The following is an 18,121-nucleotide window of genomic DNA, read 5'->3' as shown; positions in this document are numbered from 1 at the left end:
GACCGGGGGAGGGAGCTGGGGGTTCTTGCCAAGGGCGTTCCCCACTCCCCACCCATCCACAATGCCAGACGGCACACTTACTCTGGCCAGCTCTCTGAGTGCCACGGGCTCAGAGGCAGCCCTAGACCAAGGAGGCAGGTTTGTGCCAGGGGACACAGATATGTCCCCCCGCCTCCACCCACGCCGAGCTGCCCAAAGGGGTCTCACGGCGGCTCCAAAAGGGAAAAGAGAAGGAGTCCCCTGCACAGGCGGGCTGAGCTCCCCACAAACCTGCATATCCAGCCATCCAAGAGGCAGAGGGAGGCAACACAACTTCCACAAAGCGTCAGTTAGTGGAGACCGCATTCTCGGTCTCACGTCTTTGGGTGTATTTCACCTGTACAATTGTTAGCTTTGCAGCTGTGAAAGAGCTATAAACACAGGGAGCTTACATCTAGTTGTAAGTCTGTACGTATTTAAGTAACATTATAATGAAAAAAATTCAAGCCAGCACTGGGACCTGTGGACCTGTTTCCTTCAAGTGGGATGCGCCCCTCATTCCCAAGGCGTCTGGAAGGCGGACTCAAGCTCTGCTGGAAGCTGGTCGAGCCCAGGGGGTCAGCAAGCTCCCAGATGCGTGTGGGCTGGGCAAGGCGACCACTGTGTTCTCAGTGGGGCTGGTGAAGGGCCCCCAAATCCCTCCAAGCTCCTCACAGGCCCCTAAACATCCTGAGAAGCTCTAAGGTGGTGAACCCAAAGCTTGGGGGCCTGCCCCACCCCCACCCCCCAGAACACCAAGCAGACATGGGGTTCCCCTCGGGGCAGGCCCCAAGCCAAGCCTCAGAGCCCCCTGTGCCAGGGGTGAGGGGCTGTGGGATCCTGACCTGGGGGGTGGCCCTTCTGGGCTGTCCCGAGTTGCTGAGGAAGAGGTGGCACCCTGAAGGCAGAGGAGCTGGGGAGCCGCACTGCCCGGATCACTCAGGCGCGTCCCATGGCCATCCTGGTCTGCGCCACCCTGATTTCTGGCAGTTGCTTCTCTGAGGCCTGGTTTCCTCATCTGTGAAATGGGACCATGTATCAATGAAAAAATGGTGCCCGCCACGTCAGTAAACAAAGGATGTTGCAGCTGCCCCCGACGGTGCGCCCTGAGGAGACTCAGGATGTTTCGAAAGCACAGGATACTGGACCCCTGACAGCTGAAGTGCATCTTAAAGGAATGACTTCAGTGAGCCCAGACTCTTGCATCTTCCCATACACAGAGAAGCGCCAAATTCCTTAACTTGAGAGGTCTGGTTTCTTTAACAATATTCTTTTGATGTTCTGACTACCTGATCTTCATTGCAAGAACTCCTCCTATATGTGCTGGCTCCCCCGTGTCTCTTGGGAGCGGCCCCTCAGCGCTATCTGAGAGGCTGCGTCCCAGGCTTAAGTCCTCAGTTTTGTCCGCCAAATAAAACATAATTCTCAACCTTTAGGTTGTGCATTTTTTTTTCAGTCAACAGGACACTTGTCTAGCCCACCGCCCGTGCACAGTGGCCCTGGCCAGCCCCGTGAATGCCCTCGCTGTCCCGTGGCGTGCTGGTGGGGGCCTGCCGTGCGGACCACAGCCACTAACGCCGTCCCCATCGCGGGCCTGGCACAGGGCGGCCCTGGTGAACATGGGCAGAACGGGAGGCCGTGGGTGCGCGGGCGGATGGGTGGACGCGGCGTGTTGCAAAAGGCCTGCCCTCCTGCCCCGATCACCCCCCCGGCCACACCAGCCCAGCCCTGAATCCTGTGCTCCGGGGTTGCCTCTCGGCCGCAATCTCTCTTAAGGCAGGACAGGATGTGCTGAATCAGCCCTCCTCTGGTGGCAACTGAGTCCCCTGCAGGGCCCCCCAGGGGACTGACGGGCTCAGCCCTTCCCAGAGAGGGGCTGGAGCCCGTGTCCCGGCACCCCAAGTGTCTGGGTTCCAACAATGCCCGTAAGAAGAAGAGCGCTCCCGGCAACCTGGACCCCTGCCCCATGTTCTGAAGCCCTCAGGCCAGAGGCAGGCTGGGGGAGGTGGGAGCTCAGCGGGAGAGAACAAGAGAAAAGAACGTTCACAGCTAGTCTACACTTGGCGGGTAGCCCGGGGAGATGGGCGCCCACCCCGGCTCCAGGGGCCTCCTGCCACCGCTGGCCGCTGTCACCTAGGGACGAGGATCGGATGTGACACGGGAGCTAAGGGCTGGCCCTGGAGGTCCTGCCGGCGTTCAGCTGCCAGCACAGCACTCCGCCCCCACTGCTGGGCAGCACCCGTGTGGCCCGCACTCGGCACCAGGGTGCAGATGTGCGGAGCCCAGAGCCCGGGTCTCCAGAGACGCCTGCAGGCCTGAGGCAGCTCCAGGGCTCAGATCCCACTCCAACCCTCACCAGCTGTTAGCGTGATGCCAACCACCTACGCTGAGTCTCGGGTGCCAGCTCCGTAACAGCAGCACCGGTGACAAATGCTTCTGAGAGGGTTAAATGAGCTCACGACTGGGGCACCTGGCGTGGATGCAGGCACCCCCCAGAGCTCACGAGTGGTGTCCGAGATGGGGAAACAAAGCACTTGGGGACGAACGGGGGAAGTCACTCAGGGTGATGGGGAGGGGGTGCAGAGCGCAGGGCTCTGGCTGGTGGTTCCTGAAGTTAAGTGGAGTCTTAAGAGATGGACGTGGGGTTCGGGGACCAGAGAGGCACTGCAGACAGGACCCCAGGCTGGTCCTATGCCTGCAGCAGGGACTGGGACAGTAGAGCAGGGAGGGGCACTCGGGGGACGCACTGGGTACAGACCCCATTCTCTGGCCCCGGCACGGGACTTCCGGCCGGCAGCCAGGCTGGGTGGAGAGTGGGGGGCCCGTGCCGGAGGGGCAGCAGGCGTGCTGATCTCTGCTCGTCACGACCTGCAGCCTTCTTTTCGAGGGTGCGTGGGCCCAGCCCCTTACCCACCCCTGCTGTCACAGGCCCCTCCCATCCCCCCCACCTGCCGCAGCCCCCCGGCTCAGGACCACCCTCAGGACCTGGTCTGCGGCCTTCCGAGTGAGGGCTGCTCCTCCAGCGGGTCCTGGCAGCACTGTGGCGACTGCCCCAGCAGCAGCAGAACGAGGGAGCCTTCCTGCCACACAGCCCCACTTCCCAGGAGCTGAGGGACGGCCGGACGGGCCCAGGCATCAGCTTCCTACCCCAGTGCCCGCCACATCCTCATTCCTGAGACCACAGCACCCACGCCGTGGGCTGGGGAGCACGGAAGGAACAAGGCCCGTGTGGCACTCAGCCAGGCAATGGCAAGTGCGATCCCGACCGTGAGGGATGGACCCTTCCAGAAGGAGGGGCTGGCCCAGGGACATGCAGAGGTCCCTGCGCCCAAAGCATCCCGAAACCATTATCACCACCATCCCCTCCTCCTCGCAACCTCATATAAAGGTGGACTCTGAACCCAGCCCCTCACTCGGTCTCTCCTCCTCAACTACTGTGAGTAATACAGTTTTTATTCCCGTTTTCCAGATGAGAAAGCTGAAGCTCAGAGAAGTTAAGCAACCAGGGTCAAGCAGCCAGCAAGAGTCAGAGCCGACCCTTCCACGGTCCCTGAAATGGGGGGAAGTCCTGGAAAAGTAAAGGGCTCACTGGGTCCGGCTGACCTACCCCCCACCCTCTCCCCCTTGGGGAAGAACTGCCCTCCCGGGTCCCAGGGATGGGCAAACACCAGACAGGGTCAGAGCCACCTGGCCTGGGCTGGGTGGCCTGAGATGGGAGGAGCCTTTGGGCCCCACAGGTGACCAGCCTAAGTTCCCAGAGTGTGGGAACAGGGACTCAACAAGGAAACGCCAGTGTTCTCTTTGAAGCCCATTCCTCAGGACCAAGATATTTTGCTGGTCAGATTTTTCTCCCAAAGAGGAAGAGAGCACATTAAAACAAAACAGAGAAACCTTAAAAGAGAACAAAGCCTATTCTCATCCAGGCTGGCCTTTACGAGGCCAAACACCCTGTATGGCACATCTGATGCCTTCGCTGGGTCCTGCCTTGCCTGCCAGCAGACATATCTCTTTAAGGGCCTCGAAGGCACGGCTGGATTTGATTTAATAGCTGAAACATCAGATTCCATTCAGAAGCAATCCCAGCTAAGTATGATTGCTTCCGCCGTGTAGAGCTTTCAGCGTTCTTGTCAGCAGCCGCCAGGTCATTGAGGAAATTAATTTTTCAGCTCTGGCCAGCTCCTGACGGGGTTCCTGTGACCTGAATGGCACGGGGCTGGCTCCTCAGGGCGGCAGGAGCACAAGGCAGGTGCGGGCGGTGGGGGGGGGCCAGCCGGGCAGAGAAGCACCTCGGTGTACAGGACAGCCCGGGGCCGGGTGGGAAGGCTCCCCCTGCGTGACCCTGGGATCTCCCACCGACCCCGCTACTTAGAGCCCCCGGGACCTACGCCTCCTGACTCCCATCCACCGGGGGTCCCCGGACCTCACCGCCCCAAGGGCCAAGGACCCAAGGAGGGCTAAGAGTTGGGACCTGACCGTGGACGACCTTCTCCAGTGCCCACGAGTCCACCACTCCATTCCAGCCCCTGCCCCTGCGCCCCTGCCAGGCTGGCTCAGGACACCCTAATCCAACCTCAGTGCCTGCTGTGGTTCCTGCCCCAGCGGGGCTGCAAGAAAGGTCCTGCCCACCCCTCAGAAGAGGCCCTCCAGGACATGCTGGTCCTTCCTTCCGCCCTCTCCCTTCCCCTGACTCTGCACCCATCCTGAGACCTGGGCAAGTCCCTCCTGTCTCCCTGTTCCTCTGTCACCCAGAGGAAAGAGCGCCTGAATGTGTCCCTTTGCCCCTGGCATCCACTGTCACCTTCCCTTTTCAGGCAATGATTTCATATAATGCTGGCGCTAAGAACAGAGAGCAAGATAACTCGGGGTAACTGGGGCAGCACTGCAGCGAGCCCTGCTGGGGGGCTGTTCCCTCACGTAGTCGTGCCGCCCGCTCTGAGGACGGCCTTCTCTCCATCTTGCGGAGGGATGGGAGACAAGAGGTTCCCTCGCACACCAGTGAGCACACAGCTGCCCCCAGGAGAGGCAGGACCCAATCCCAGGGCTGTCTGGTCCCAGGGCCCTGGAACCACCAGATGTCCACAGTGGCACCCGGCCCCAGGGCGCCAGCTCCCGCCTCCCTTTAAGCCCTCCATCCACTCCCCTCCTGTTGCTTCTCATGGGCCCCCCAGGGTGGGGCTCTCACCTTGGCTGCACGCTGGACTCACCTGGAGCTATAACGGCTACTGAGGCCTGGGCCCCAGAGGCCCCGAATGGCCTAGCGCGAGGCCTGGGCTAAGCATTTGAGCAGGACGGAATTTGTGGCCTTGCCCCAACAGAGATCTGGCCTTTGTCCTTGGCTTCTGGGAGGTGATCTGGGTCACACCTGATAGGAGTGTCTTTGTTTAGGGTGGGGGCTTTGGGTCACGCTGGACCCGCTGACTTGAGAGTAACATGATCAATCGGTCATGCCCACGTGATGGGGCCCTGCTAAAAATTCTGGACATCGCAGCTTTTGTGAGCTCCCCTGGCGGGCAGCACTCCGTGCGTGCCGTCACTCGCTGATGCTGCGAGAGTAACGGTGTCCCAACTCCATGGGGAGTGGACAAGGGATGCTTTGCATTTGGACCCCAGTCCAGGACTCTGACCCATGCATCTCTGCCCTCTGATCTTAATCTGTATCCTTTGCCCATAATAAACCATAACCGTGCACACATGCCTTCAGCACATTCATGAGTCCTTCCAGTGAGTGCTGGATCTGAGACGGTTCTGGGCAACACCGACCTCGCAGCTGGTGTCAGAGGGAGGGTGCCCTTGCGTGGAGACTGTGCCCTCAGACTTCACAGGTTGGCCTAGACTCCACACAGGACTGTCAAAAGACCCCCCGGGGACTCTGACCTGCGGCCATGCCTGGGAACCACCGCCCCAGTCTAAGATGGTCACCCCCATTTGGCAGAGGGGTTATGTGTTTTGCTCAAGATCAACTGCAAGTAAGGGGCAGAGCCAGGCTCCGGCTCCAGAGTTGAAAAAGGGTCCCAGAGCCCCCCAGTCACCTGCTGACCTGTCTCGCCCGGCCTTCCGCGGAAGATGCAGCCTTTACCCGGAGTGGGATCAGGCCTGGGGTGCGGGGGCTCACCTGGTTGGGCTCTACAGGTGCGCCTCATGCGGGCAGGTGCTTCCAGGTGCTGACGAAGGCCGTGGGGATGAGCGAGTACGGCACGGTGGTGATGCAGTTCCACGTGTCTGAGGTGGGGTCATAGCAGTCCAGGGTCTTACACCGCTGGGTCCCGAAGTAGCCCCCCACCACGTAGAGCTTGTTGCCCGAGGCCAGGGCGTGGCAGGACATGCGCTTGGCAGTCATGTCCCCGATCCGCGTCCACTGGTTGGTCTCGCAGTCAAAGCGGTAGGCCGAGGCGGCTGTGAACTCCGTGTCGCCTCCCATGATGAAGATCTGGCTGCCCAGGACAGCGGCAGCGGTGTACCGCCAAGGCTGGGGACACTCGGCCTTGATCGTCCACCGGTTCTCTGCGGGGTCGTAGCACTGGACTTTGGACACCATGTCCCGGTGGATGCTGGTCCCCCCGAAGACAAAGAGCTTCAGCTTGGCGCTCACGACCGCGGCATTGCTGACGCCATCCCTCAGCGGGGCCACCATCGTCCACTTGTTAGCCTCGGGGTCGTACTTCTCCACCTGCTTCAGGGAGACAGACGGCGAGGCCGGGAAGACGCCAGCCAGGGACGTGTGCCCCCCGACCACGTAGAGGCAGTTCTCCAGCTCGGCCGAGCCGTGGCCGAAACGGGCGATGAGCATAGGCGCCGCCTTGGACCACTCCTCGTGGACGGTGTTGTACACCCACACGTCCTTGGAGACGCCGTTCTCGGAGCCCCGGCCCCCGGTCACGTAGACTTTGCAGCCGATGGCCGAGGCACTGAACTCCTTGCGGGGGCTGGGCAGGTCCGCCTTGGGGATGATCTCCTTGGCCTTGTGGTCCACCTGGTAGATCTTGTCACACATGAAGGTCTGGCCCCCGAGGATGAGCAGCGTGTGCCCGGCCCTGCGCGGCCGGGCGCAGGGGCTGGTGACCACGCCGTCGTTCTCTAGGATGCGGGCCTTGCAGCGCAGCGCCTCGTCCACGATGAGCCGCGTGCGCTCGTCGGCCATGAGCAGGGCCTCGCCCGACACGGCCTCCTTCAGGCAGTCGGACGGCAGCAGGGCCAGCCGCACGCTGCGCAGCAGCTCAGGCAGGTGGGCCTTGCGCCGCTCCAGGTCGTGCCTGACCCACTGCAGGACGGCCTCGAAGACCACGCGCTCGTCCTCGGCCTCCAGCTCATCACTCGAGATGAGGTCCAGCAGGGTATCCTTGGACAGGCTGTTGAAGTCCTCGCTCTGCCGCACGGCCTCGAAGTGCACCAGGCACATGCGCCACGAGAACTCGTAGAGCCGCCGGCACTGGTGGGCGTCCGACAGCAGCATCATGCCCAGGCAGTTGGACGGGAACAGGTTCTTCTCCAGGAACTCGGCGGCCGCGTCGCGCACGTCGTGGAACTGCAGCATGTCGCCCGCCTCGAGCAGCGACTCGGCGTTCTCCTCGTTGATGACGATGCGGGACGAGTAGGCGAAGTCCAGCAGCAGCTCCAGCACCTCGGGGTGCAGGTTCTCCTGGAAGTTGACCGTGTCGTCGCGGCTCTCCCGCAGGCCGTGGCTGAACATGGCCTCGAAGTAGCGGCTGGAGGCGGCGAGCACGGCGCGGTGGCAGGGGAAGGCGCGGTCGCCGGCCCAGAGCGTGACGTCCGTGAACATGCGGTGCTTGCGCAGCGTGTTGAGGTGCGCCAGCACGCAGTCGGGGTGCGAGGCCTTGTGGAACAGCGTGATATTCATGGAGCCCATGCTGCTCCGCGACTTGCGGGTCTCATGGACGCTGACCGACATGCTGAGCCAACCTGCCGGGGGGCGGGGGACAAGGCCACAGGTGAGAGGGGCCAGGGCCTGGCGCCCCCGCAGCTCCCCGCTCAGCCCCCAAGCCTGGCCGGCCCGCCCCCTCCTCCCCTGCTCTCTGCTCGGCTCTGCCAAACCCAGCCCAAGCCCCACCCCTCAAATCTGCCAGCCAAAGACGACTCGGATGGTAGAGGCTGGGGTTCAGACCAACCGCTTTTGCACCAGCTCTGGACATGAGCCTCCTTGGGTGACCTCGAGCTGCAGCTGCCTCCCGTGGTTGCTAGAACGTGCAATAGTGTCCCCAGCCTGGTTAAGAAGACAGCAGGGCAGTGCTAAGGAGCGTGTGCTCTGGACGTATTCCACTGCCCGGGGCTGCTACTGTGTGGCCCCATTCTGCAGCCGGGGAAGCCAAGGCTCAGAGATGCAAAGTGGCTGCCTCACACGCTGCAGCCGGAATTCCCTCGTGGGCTGTCTGGTTCCAGCCCAATCTCTACCCCCCCATTCGCCCAAGGAGACTGGGATTCCTGCAGGGGGACTTTTGAAAGCCGTTCCCAAGGAGCCACAGACCCCAAGCAGAGCCTTACGCCCCCCTCTGCTCTCAGCGCGCCCTGTCCTGAGCTGGGCTCCAAGCAGCCCTGGCCACGCCCCTCACACCCCTTGCCCTTGGAAAGTTCCCCAAGAACTGCTGTCACAGCCCAAGCGCTCAGCATGGACACGTTCTGCAAATCCAGGGCTCTCCAGAGGCCTCCGGACCCAGCCGCGATAAGCAAGGTGTGGAGATGAGGCCAGCTAGCCTGCGGCTCACCCTCTGGACACCTGCTCGATTCCGAGGTCCCCAGGGGAAGCCAAGACAAAGTCCTGGGTGACAGTGGGACGCTAAAGCAATCCAGATTTGCCTCAACCAAAGCAGCAGGAAAACCTGCAGCCATCGGAGCCTCCCTGGTCCCGACAGGCGACTCCAGGCTCCTGGGCCACAGCAAAACGCTCCACCTGCCCCCTCGTCTGGCGTCCTCTGCCAGGCCCGGGACTTGGGGCTCCGAGTGGGGGTCCCCAGAGCAGACAGACACAGGCTCGTCACCCGCTGGAACGTGGGGATTCCAAAGCACTTGAATTAAAGTCTGGCCGATGGCATGACCCAAGACCCCGCTGTGGTACTATGGGAATGAGGCTCAGCCAGACGGCAGGCAAAGACCCTAGGCCTCAAGAGAAAGTGGCCAAAAAGCAAACTGCATTCAGCGTCCTGACCCCAAAAGCCTGGGCTTCCTCGTTCCCGCTGGTAAGGAGGCCAGAAAAACCCCTTCTTTTTCATTTTTATTTTCAGAAGTGTAAGCTCCCCCCACTCCCCGCTCCAAGTCAATCTTGTACTTAAGTAATAACCTGGTAAAGGAAGGCTGCGATCTCACGCTTCACTGGATTGTAAATTACCGTCCAAGTGCACTGCTCTCTCCCTTGCTCACTCGTCTCCTGGCAAAGAGCCAGGGAAGCCACCGAGTGACGTGAACAGAGCTGCCCGGGCAAGGCCCCTGCTCCCGGGCTGGGGCAGGGAAGACACAGGGGCTGGGCCTGGCCTTGCTGCTCTGGCCCCCGAGCTCCAGGCAGACTGCGGGCCGATGACCCGTCAGGGTCCCTGCAGTGCAAACCTGCCACCGCGGAGCACCGAGCTCCAGGTTAGAGGTTCGCCTGAGGGGCGGTGTGTCCGTGTGCAGCCCACAGGGGCGGGAGAGTGCTGGACCCGACGTCCAGGCTGGACACGGTGGTCCCCGGTCTACCACCTGCCCTAGGGCACCTCTCCCCGCCTCTGCAACTTAGTTTTCTCTATTGTAAGACAAAGTCCCTGCTCTGCTCGGGCCTCTGAGAGTCCCTCACTTGTTGGCAATTATTTACAGAGCTTGACCCCTGAGCCTGGCCCTGGGGCCAGGCGTTGCAGAGATGAGAGACTGCGCTGACCTGGCCGCAGAGGCTTCCTGGGAAGCCCCCCTGCCCCCCCGGGTCTGAACTGCCCAACCTGAATTCCAGCCTTGCCGCACGGCTCCCCAAATCTCACGTGACTGCTAAATCCTCGTTCCGGCTTCTGCCTCCTTGATCACCGGGCACTTTCCCAAATGTGGCCATCCACCCGGTGACTGTCCATCCGGCTCCCGCGTGTCTGGGCTGTTGGAGGGACGTGGCCTTTGATCTGTGTGCCACCTGGGGGACTGGCTCCGAGGACTCCAATTCAGGGCCCTGATGCTGAGGCCTGACCTCGGTTCCTGCTGTTCCACAGGCCCCACCTGCTCTGGGTCCCTGAGCACCTCACTGCCCTCGCCCTGTGCCCCACCCCAGCCAGGAAACCAGGCTGCTTCTGAGCTCCGCGTGAACGTAGCCTTGAATGCTGGGGCTTGGACACCCACGCGTGGTGCCCAACTCCTCCTGGACTCACTTTACAGACAGCCCCGGGTTGGACTGCCAGCTCTCTGCCGTGCAAACAGGACGTCACTAGTAGCTGCTCCTGGGGGGCGGTGGGCTCGGAGGCTGCCCACGGGGCCTGGCCGTGGGGCTAGCCAGAGAGTGGACGGCCCTGCTTTCCTCCCCCAGTCACATGTGGACACACACCCTCAGCCCGTCAGGCGAAGGCCCTCTTGGGTTTTCTGGCCCCGTGGGGCACGCTTCCCTCCCTCCCGGGCCCAGGTCCACGCTGAGGCAGCGGCACTGAGGCTGCGGGAATGGACTGGGCCCCCCTCCACTCTGGGGGGCTGTGAACAGGGCCGCCCTGGGAGGGATCCAGGCGGAGACTCCCTTAGGAGGGCGTTAAGGGCAGGGCGAAGCAGGACTCAAAGACTGAGAAGGTGCCAAAAAGCAGGGCAAACCCCAACAGAGCAGCCACGTTTGCCCTGAGAATGAGGTCAAGTGGTGACCTCTGCAAGGGCAACGCTGAGTGGGCAGCCCGGGGCCCCTGAGCTGGCTCTGCCTCGCTCAGCACCAGGATGCCTGCCCGCTGCGCCAACTCCCGCCCCGGCCGAGAGCCCGCGACGCACGGACACACCCAAGCGGGTTCCCCCCCAGACGGCTGCCAGCCCAGGCTCCTCTGCGCAGAGCCGAGGGCAGCAGCACCTGCCAGGCGGGCCGGCTCCCCTGTCTGTCCCGCCTCCTCCCAGGAGGCGCCCGGACCTGAGCCAGTCTCCCAGGGACAGCCCCGAAGCACCAGGATTCTGGGGGTGGGAGTGGAGAGTCTCACTGGCCCCAGTTTACAGACAAGGAGGCTGAGGCCCAGACACAGGGAGGGGGCCGCAGAGACTGCGAATCGAGTCTCCACCCAGGCCCGCGGGTGCCCGGGGCTGCCCTTCAGCTCCAGGCCAGCGGTGTGGGAGGACAGGCCTGAAAGCCGGGGGCCCTGGATGCTGTGCGCCCCACCTCCACCAGAAAATACCCGGAAGCCGAATCGTTACCTCCACCGCAACGTGTCCAGCATTTCCCCCACATCTGTTCCTCCCCCCGTCTGGGAAATGCCACCAACACGCTCCTTGGTGCTCAGATCCCACCGTCCCCTCAACCAGCCCACCACATGTCCTGTGGCCGCGCCTCCTACACGAGTCCTGGACCTGACCCTCCCCCCAACCCGTCTCTCCCCTGGACTAACAGAAACGCCCCTCGCCAGCCTCTGCTTCTGCTCGTGCCCTCCAGGGTCTAAATTCATCCAGAGACCAGAGTTACCTTTTAAACAGCATCACCTGGATCACAGCACACCCAGCTCAAAACTCTCCAGGGCCATCCCAGCACCCTCAGTAAAATCCCAGGTCCCTACTGTGGTCTCCAGGTCTCCACTGGCTACCCCTGTGTCCTCACATCCTGCCACGTCCCAAAGAGCTGCCCCTCAGGCTGCGCTGGACTTGTCACTGGCCTCAGGACCTTTTCACATGCTGTTCTTCTGCCTGGAACGCTCCCCTGCCCACCCCATTTTTCCTGAGTGGCTCACTCTCGCCCTCCTGAGAGTGGCCACCTTGTTGAGGTCACCCCCTCCCACACCTCCCCTACTTCTGCCTTCGCAGCACCCGTCACAACTTAGCATCATGTGCTTATCTGCCTCCTGCATCTCTGGCCCCTGAAGGCGGGGACCGTGTGTGGTGCTGATGGGACCCGGCACAGAGTGACCACTTGACTGGACTAAATGACCAAGCTGAGACGCATATGGTGCATAAAGCTCACCTCACTGACATCCACTGCGGCGCTCGCCCAGCTGCCCTCCAGGCCCAGAGAAGATGCAGGCTGAGATGGCTGTGCATGCTGCCGAGGTAGCTGTGACGACGGGCGTGCATGGTGGACACGCAGGCCAGCACGGCCCCCTCCTGCTTGCCCCAACATCCAGCTGTTCTCAGGAACCACCCTCCTCCACTCCAGGCTGTTTAGACACGGGATCCAAGGCGGGGCACCGGGCTGGCCGAAGTGGTGCATCCCTGGGCTCCAGCATCCTCCCAGCCACCGTGATGGGCCCATGCCCAGGATGAGCCCAGGACACTCTGACGGGCCCCACGCCCAGGATGAGCCCAGGACACTCTGACGGGCCCCACGCCCAGGATGGGCCCAGGAGACTCTAGTCTACGATGTTTACTCAGCTGCAGGGGGTGAGGCAGGCTCTGTTCCTGGGGCTGCTGACAGATTGAACCGAGGCTGGGAGCGGGAGTGCTGCCCGAGGTGGGAGCTGCACAGAGGAGGAGAGCAGGGCCCTCATGCCTGCTGACCTGAGCCAGTCCGCCCCATTCCTTTCTGTCACTTGCCACCAGGAGTCCCAACTAGTGAAAGGATCACTGGGACGTCAGTTCCTGAATCAGGGATCAGGATTGCTGGCCTTAGTAAGGGGTCTTCGCTATGCGAGTCCTGCCACCCTTTCCACCTCCAGGGGAGGCCACCCTAGACACCAAGAACGGGCTTCATGAGGTGATTTCCAGTGTTCAGTACCAGTTACACACCCAGCCCTATGCAGGGGCTGGGGGATCCAAAGAGAGTATAAGACAAAAGGTTCCCAGTGGCAGGAAGGGTGAGCACCAAAAGCGTGTGTGCAGAGTCAGGTCTGTCCAGACTCTTGGAAGCCTGTCTCCATGGCCCCCTGCCTTTGGGGGCCCCCAAAAATCAGACACTCTCAAGCTGTACGTATCTCAGGACTATTTTGATGACCTAAGTGTCATCCCGGGTTTTGATGGATTTAAGGCACATAAATTAACTGCATGACACTGCCATGCTCCTGACGAGCAATTTATCATCCTGCTAAGAGGTACTGATCCACCTCCGACAATAGCTCCGCTTCCCCGACTGCAGTCCTTACCTACAGGAAAGAGGTTAAAATGCACCAAATAGAAGGGATGGGATCAAGATGGCGGAGGAACAGGATGGGGAGCTCACCTGCTCCCACAAAAACATTAAAAATACACCTACAAGTGGAACGATGCGCACAGAACACCTACTGAACGCCAGCAGACAGCCTCAGACTTCTGAAAGGGCAAGGAAACCGCCATGTAACTGGGTAGGACAAAAGGAGAAAGAAAAAGAAAGAAATCGGGATGGGGCTTGCGCCCCAGGGAGGGAGCTGTGAAGGAGGAAAGATTTCCGCACCTTGGGAAGTCTCCTCACCGGCAGGGAGATGAGCCTGGACGGAGGGGGAGCTTCAGAGCCTCGGAGGAGAGTGCAGCAATTGGTCTGCGGAAGGCAAATCGGAGAGTAACCTGCAGAGGAGGTCAGCACCGCCACCCTGCACTCCCCAGCCTGAGACTCTCATCTTTCGGTGCGGGTGGGGGCTGGGTGAAGCTAAAGCTCAGGCTTCAGAGGTCAGACCCAGGGAGAGGACCGGGGATAGCTGCATGGAGACAGCCTGAAGAGGCTGGAGTGTGGCCACTGAGGGGGTACTTGGAAGAAGCCTGGGCCTGCCAGAGAGGCAAGGCGCCATTACGGGGAGGGGGCATGAGGAGAGGAGTTGGACCACCAAAAGAGCTTCTTTCCCTGTGAGCGCTCCCAGGCAACAGGACACCGCCTACCAGAGTTCCAGGGGTGGGCGTGAGTCGCTGCTATGAGACACACAAGCGGGTGCCAAGCGCTGCCCCCAGTCTCCCAGGAATACACGGAGAGCAGCTACTACTACGAGACCTGCGAACAGGCACCAAGCACTGCCCCCGCCATCCCGGGAGTGCACAAGGGCCACTGCACCTGCACACCCCATATCAAGGGGATAACCGCCAGCACACGCTGAAGAAAGAGACAGCAAACATCCAAACTAAAGGAAGCCCCTCTCTTCTGGAAAACATGGAGTGGAGTAGAAGGACTTGAGCCTACCTCCTCTCATGAAAACACCAAAATCACAACTAACTGCTGAACAGCCATCGACAAAAAAGACAGGGACCTACAAAAATAAAAGATACTTTAGATTCAAAGACAAAGAAGGAGCCACAACAAGATGGCAGAAGGGAGGCTTTCACGACATAATCAAATCGCATACCCACCAGGTGGGCGACCCACAAATTGGAAAATAATTATATCATAGAGGCTCTCCCGCAGGAGTGAGAGTCCTGAGCCCCATGTCAGGTTCCCCAGCCTGAGGGTCTGATATCAGGAGGAGGAACCCCCCAGAGCATTTGGCTTTGAAGGCCAGTGGGGCTTGAGTGCAGGAACTCCACAGGACTGGGGCAAACAGGGACTCCACTCTTAGAGGACGCACACAAGATTTCATGTACACTGGGACCCAGCTCAAAGCAGTAACTCCATAGGAGCCAAGGCTGGACCTACCTATGAGTCATGGAGGGTGTCCTGGGGAGGCAGGGGTAGGCTGTGGCTGACTGGGGAGGGAGCAAGGACACTGGTGGCAGAGGCCCCAGAGAATATTGATCAGCATTACCTCTCCTGGAGGTCACTATTTTGGCATCAAGACCTGGCCCTACCAAACAGCCTGCAGGCTCCAGTGCTGGAATGCCTCAGGCCAAACAAACAGCAGGATAGGAACAGCCCCACCCACCAGCAGACAGGCTGCCTAGAGCCCTATGGAGCTCACAGCCACCTCTAAACACACCACTTGACACGGCCCTGCCCACTACAGGGACAAGACCCAGCTGAACCCACCAGTAGGCAGGCACCAGCCCCTCCCACCAGGAAGCCTGCACAAACACCAGGACCAACTTCACCCACCAAGGGACAGACACCAGAAGCAAGAGGAGCTATGATCCTGCAGCCAGCAGAAAGGAAACCACAAACACAGAAAGTTAGACAAAATGAGATGGCAGATAAATATGTTCCAGACGAAGGAACAAGACAAAAACCCACAAGAACAACTAAATGAAGTGGAGATAGGCAACCTACCCGAAAGAGAATTTAGAGTAATGATATAGTAAAGATGATCCAAGATCTTGGAAAAAGAATGGAGGCACAGATTGAGACAATACAAGAGATGATTAACAAAAAGCCAGAAGATTTAAAGAACAAACAAACAGAGATGAACAATACAATAACGGGAATGAAAAATACACTAGAAGGAGTCAATAGCAGACTAACTGAGGCAGAAGAACGAATAACTGACTGAAAGACAGAGTGGTGGAAATCACGGCTGTGGAACAGAATAAAGAAAAAACAATGAAAAGAAATAAGGTCAGTCTCAGAGACCTCTGGAAAACTATTAAACACACAAACATTTGCATTATAGGAGTCCCAGAAGGAAAAGAGAGAAAGGACGTGAGAAAATATTTGAAGACATAATAGCTGAAAACTTCCCTAACATGAGAAGGGAAACACTCACTCAACTCCAGGAAGCACAGAGTCCCATACTAGATAAAACCAATGAGGAACATGATGAGACACATATTAATCAAACAGACAAAAATTAAAGACAAAGAAAGAATATTAAAAGCCACAAGGAAAAAGAAACAAGTAACATACAAGGGAATCCCCATAAGGTTATCAGCTGATTTTTCAGCAGAAATTCTGCAAGCCTGAAGGGAGTGGCACTATATATTTAAACTGATGAAAGGGAAAAATCTACAACCAAGAATACTCTACCCAGCAAGGCTCTCATTCATATTTGATGGAGAAATCAAAAGCTTTACAGACATCCAAAAGCTAAGAGAGTTCAGCACCACCAAACCAGCTTTTTTTAAAACAAATCCTAAAGAAACTTCTCTAAGTGGAAAAGAAATGGCCACAACTACAATAGAATCAAGAAAATTATGAATGGGAAAGCTCACCAGTAAAGGCAAACATAAAGTAAACATCTACACACAAATATAATATCAAAGCCAGCAATCGTGAGAAGATAAGAATACAAATGCAGGATACTGGAAATGCATTGGAAATTAAGAGACCAGCAATTTAAAACAATCTGGTATACATATAGACTGCTATAACAAAACCTCATGGGAACCACAAACCAAAAATCTACAATAGAAACACACACAAAAAAGAAAAAGCAATCCAAATACAACACTAAAGACAGACATCAAATTATAAGAGAACAAAAGAGGAAGGGAAGAAAAAAGACCTTCAAAAACAAATCCAAAAAATTAACAAAATGGCAATAAGAACATACATATTGATAATTACCTTAAATGTAAATGGATTAAATGCTCCAACCAAAAGACACAGACTGGCTGAATGGATACAAAAACAATACCCATATTTATGCTGTCTACAAGAGACGCACTTCAGATCTAGGGACACGTACAAACAAAGTGAGGGGATGGAAAAAGGTATTCCATGCAAGTGGAAATCAAAAGAAAGCTGGAGTAGCAATACTCATATCAGACAAAATAGACTTTAAAATAAAGACTGTTACAAGAGACAAGGAAGGTCACTACATAATGATCAAGAGATCAATCCAAGAAGAAGATATAACAATTGTAAATATATATGCACACAACATAGGAGCACCTTAATATATAAGGCAAATACTAACAGCCATAAAAGGAGAAATTGACAGTAACACAATAATAGTGGGAGACTTTAACACCCCACTTTCATCATTGGACAGATCATCCAGACAAAAAATCAATAAGGAAACACAGGCCTTAAATGACACATTAGACCAGATGGACTTAACTGATATTTATAGAACACTGCATCCAAAAGCAACAGAATACACTTTCTTCTCAAATGCACATGGTACATTCTCCAGAAGAGATCACATCTTGGGTCACAAATCAAGCCTTGGTAAATTTAAGAAAATCGAAATCATATCAAGCATCTTTTCCGACCACAACACTATGAGATTAGAAGTCAATTACAGGAAAAAAAAACTGTAAAAAACACAAACACGTGGAGGCTAAACAATATCTTACTAATCAACCAATGGATCACTGAAGAAATCAAAGATGAAATCAAAAAATACCTAGAGACAAATGAAAATGAAAGCATGATGATCCAAAACCTATGGGATGCAGCTAACAGTTCTAAGAGGGAAGTTTATAGCAATACAATCTTACCTCAGGAAACAAAAAAAAATCTCAAATAAACAACCTAAACTTACACCCAAAGCAACTAGAGAAAGAAGAAACAAAACCCAAAGTTGGAAAAAAAGAAATGATAAAGATCAGAGCAAAAATACACCTGATCTTAGCCAAAAGGCCAAGAAGCAATAGAGACCAGAAATAAATGAAATAGAGAAAAAAACAATAGAAAAGATCAATGAAACAAAAAGCTGGTTCCTTCAAAAGATAAACAAAATTGATAAACCTTTGGCCAGACTCTTTGAGAAAAAAAGGCAGAGGGCTCAAATAAATAAAATTAGTAATGAAAAAGGAGAACTTACAATGGACACCACAGAAATACAGAAGATCATGAGACTACTACAAACAACTACATGCTACTAAAATGGACAACCCAGAAGAAATGGACAAATTCTTAGAAAGGTACAATCTTCTAAGACTGAACCAGGAAGAAATAGAAAATATGAACAGACCACACGTAATGAAATTGAAACAGTGATTTTAAAACTTCCAACAAACAAAAGTCCAGGACCAGATGGCTTCACAGGTGAATTCTATCAAACATTTAGAGAGGAGCTAACACCCATCCTTCCCAAACTCTTCCAAAAAATTGCAGAGGAAGGAACACTCCCAAACTCATTCTACAAGGCCACCCATCACCCTGATATCAAAACCAGACAGAGATACTACAAAAAAAGAAAATTACAGACCAATATCACTGATGAATATAGATGCAAAAATCCTCAACAAAATACTAGCAAAC

The 18,121-nt window shown here is 56.8% G+C and overlaps 1 protein-coding gene across 1 annotated transcript in view; it reads right to left on the bottom strand.

Annotated features, from left to right (window-relative positions):
- The window catches only part of KLHL25 (kelch like family member 25), a 47,970-nt gene that overhangs the window by 8,292 nt on the left and 21,557 nt on the right, over positions 1-18,121 (bottom strand). The window contains exon 2 of the mRNA XM_059915396.1: positions 6,131-7,935. Coding sequence (XP_059771379.1) covers positions 6,155-7,924 — 1,770 coding nt within the window. The 5' untranslated portion in view covers positions 7,925-7,935 and the 3' untranslated portion in view covers positions 6,131-6,154. The remainder of the gene's footprint in view (positions 1-6,130; positions 7,936-18,121) is intronic.

This window comes from Balaenoptera ricei, chromosome 2, assembly GCF_028023285.1.
Source record: "Balaenoptera ricei isolate mBalRic1 chromosome 2, mBalRic1.hap2, whole genome shotgun sequence".
Classification (NCBI taxonomy): Eukaryota; Metazoa; Chordata; class Mammalia; order Artiodactyla; family Balaenopteridae; genus Balaenoptera; species Balaenoptera ricei.
Note: the sequence above shows the minus strand (reverse complement) of the source record. Positions and strands in the feature narration are given on the sequence as shown.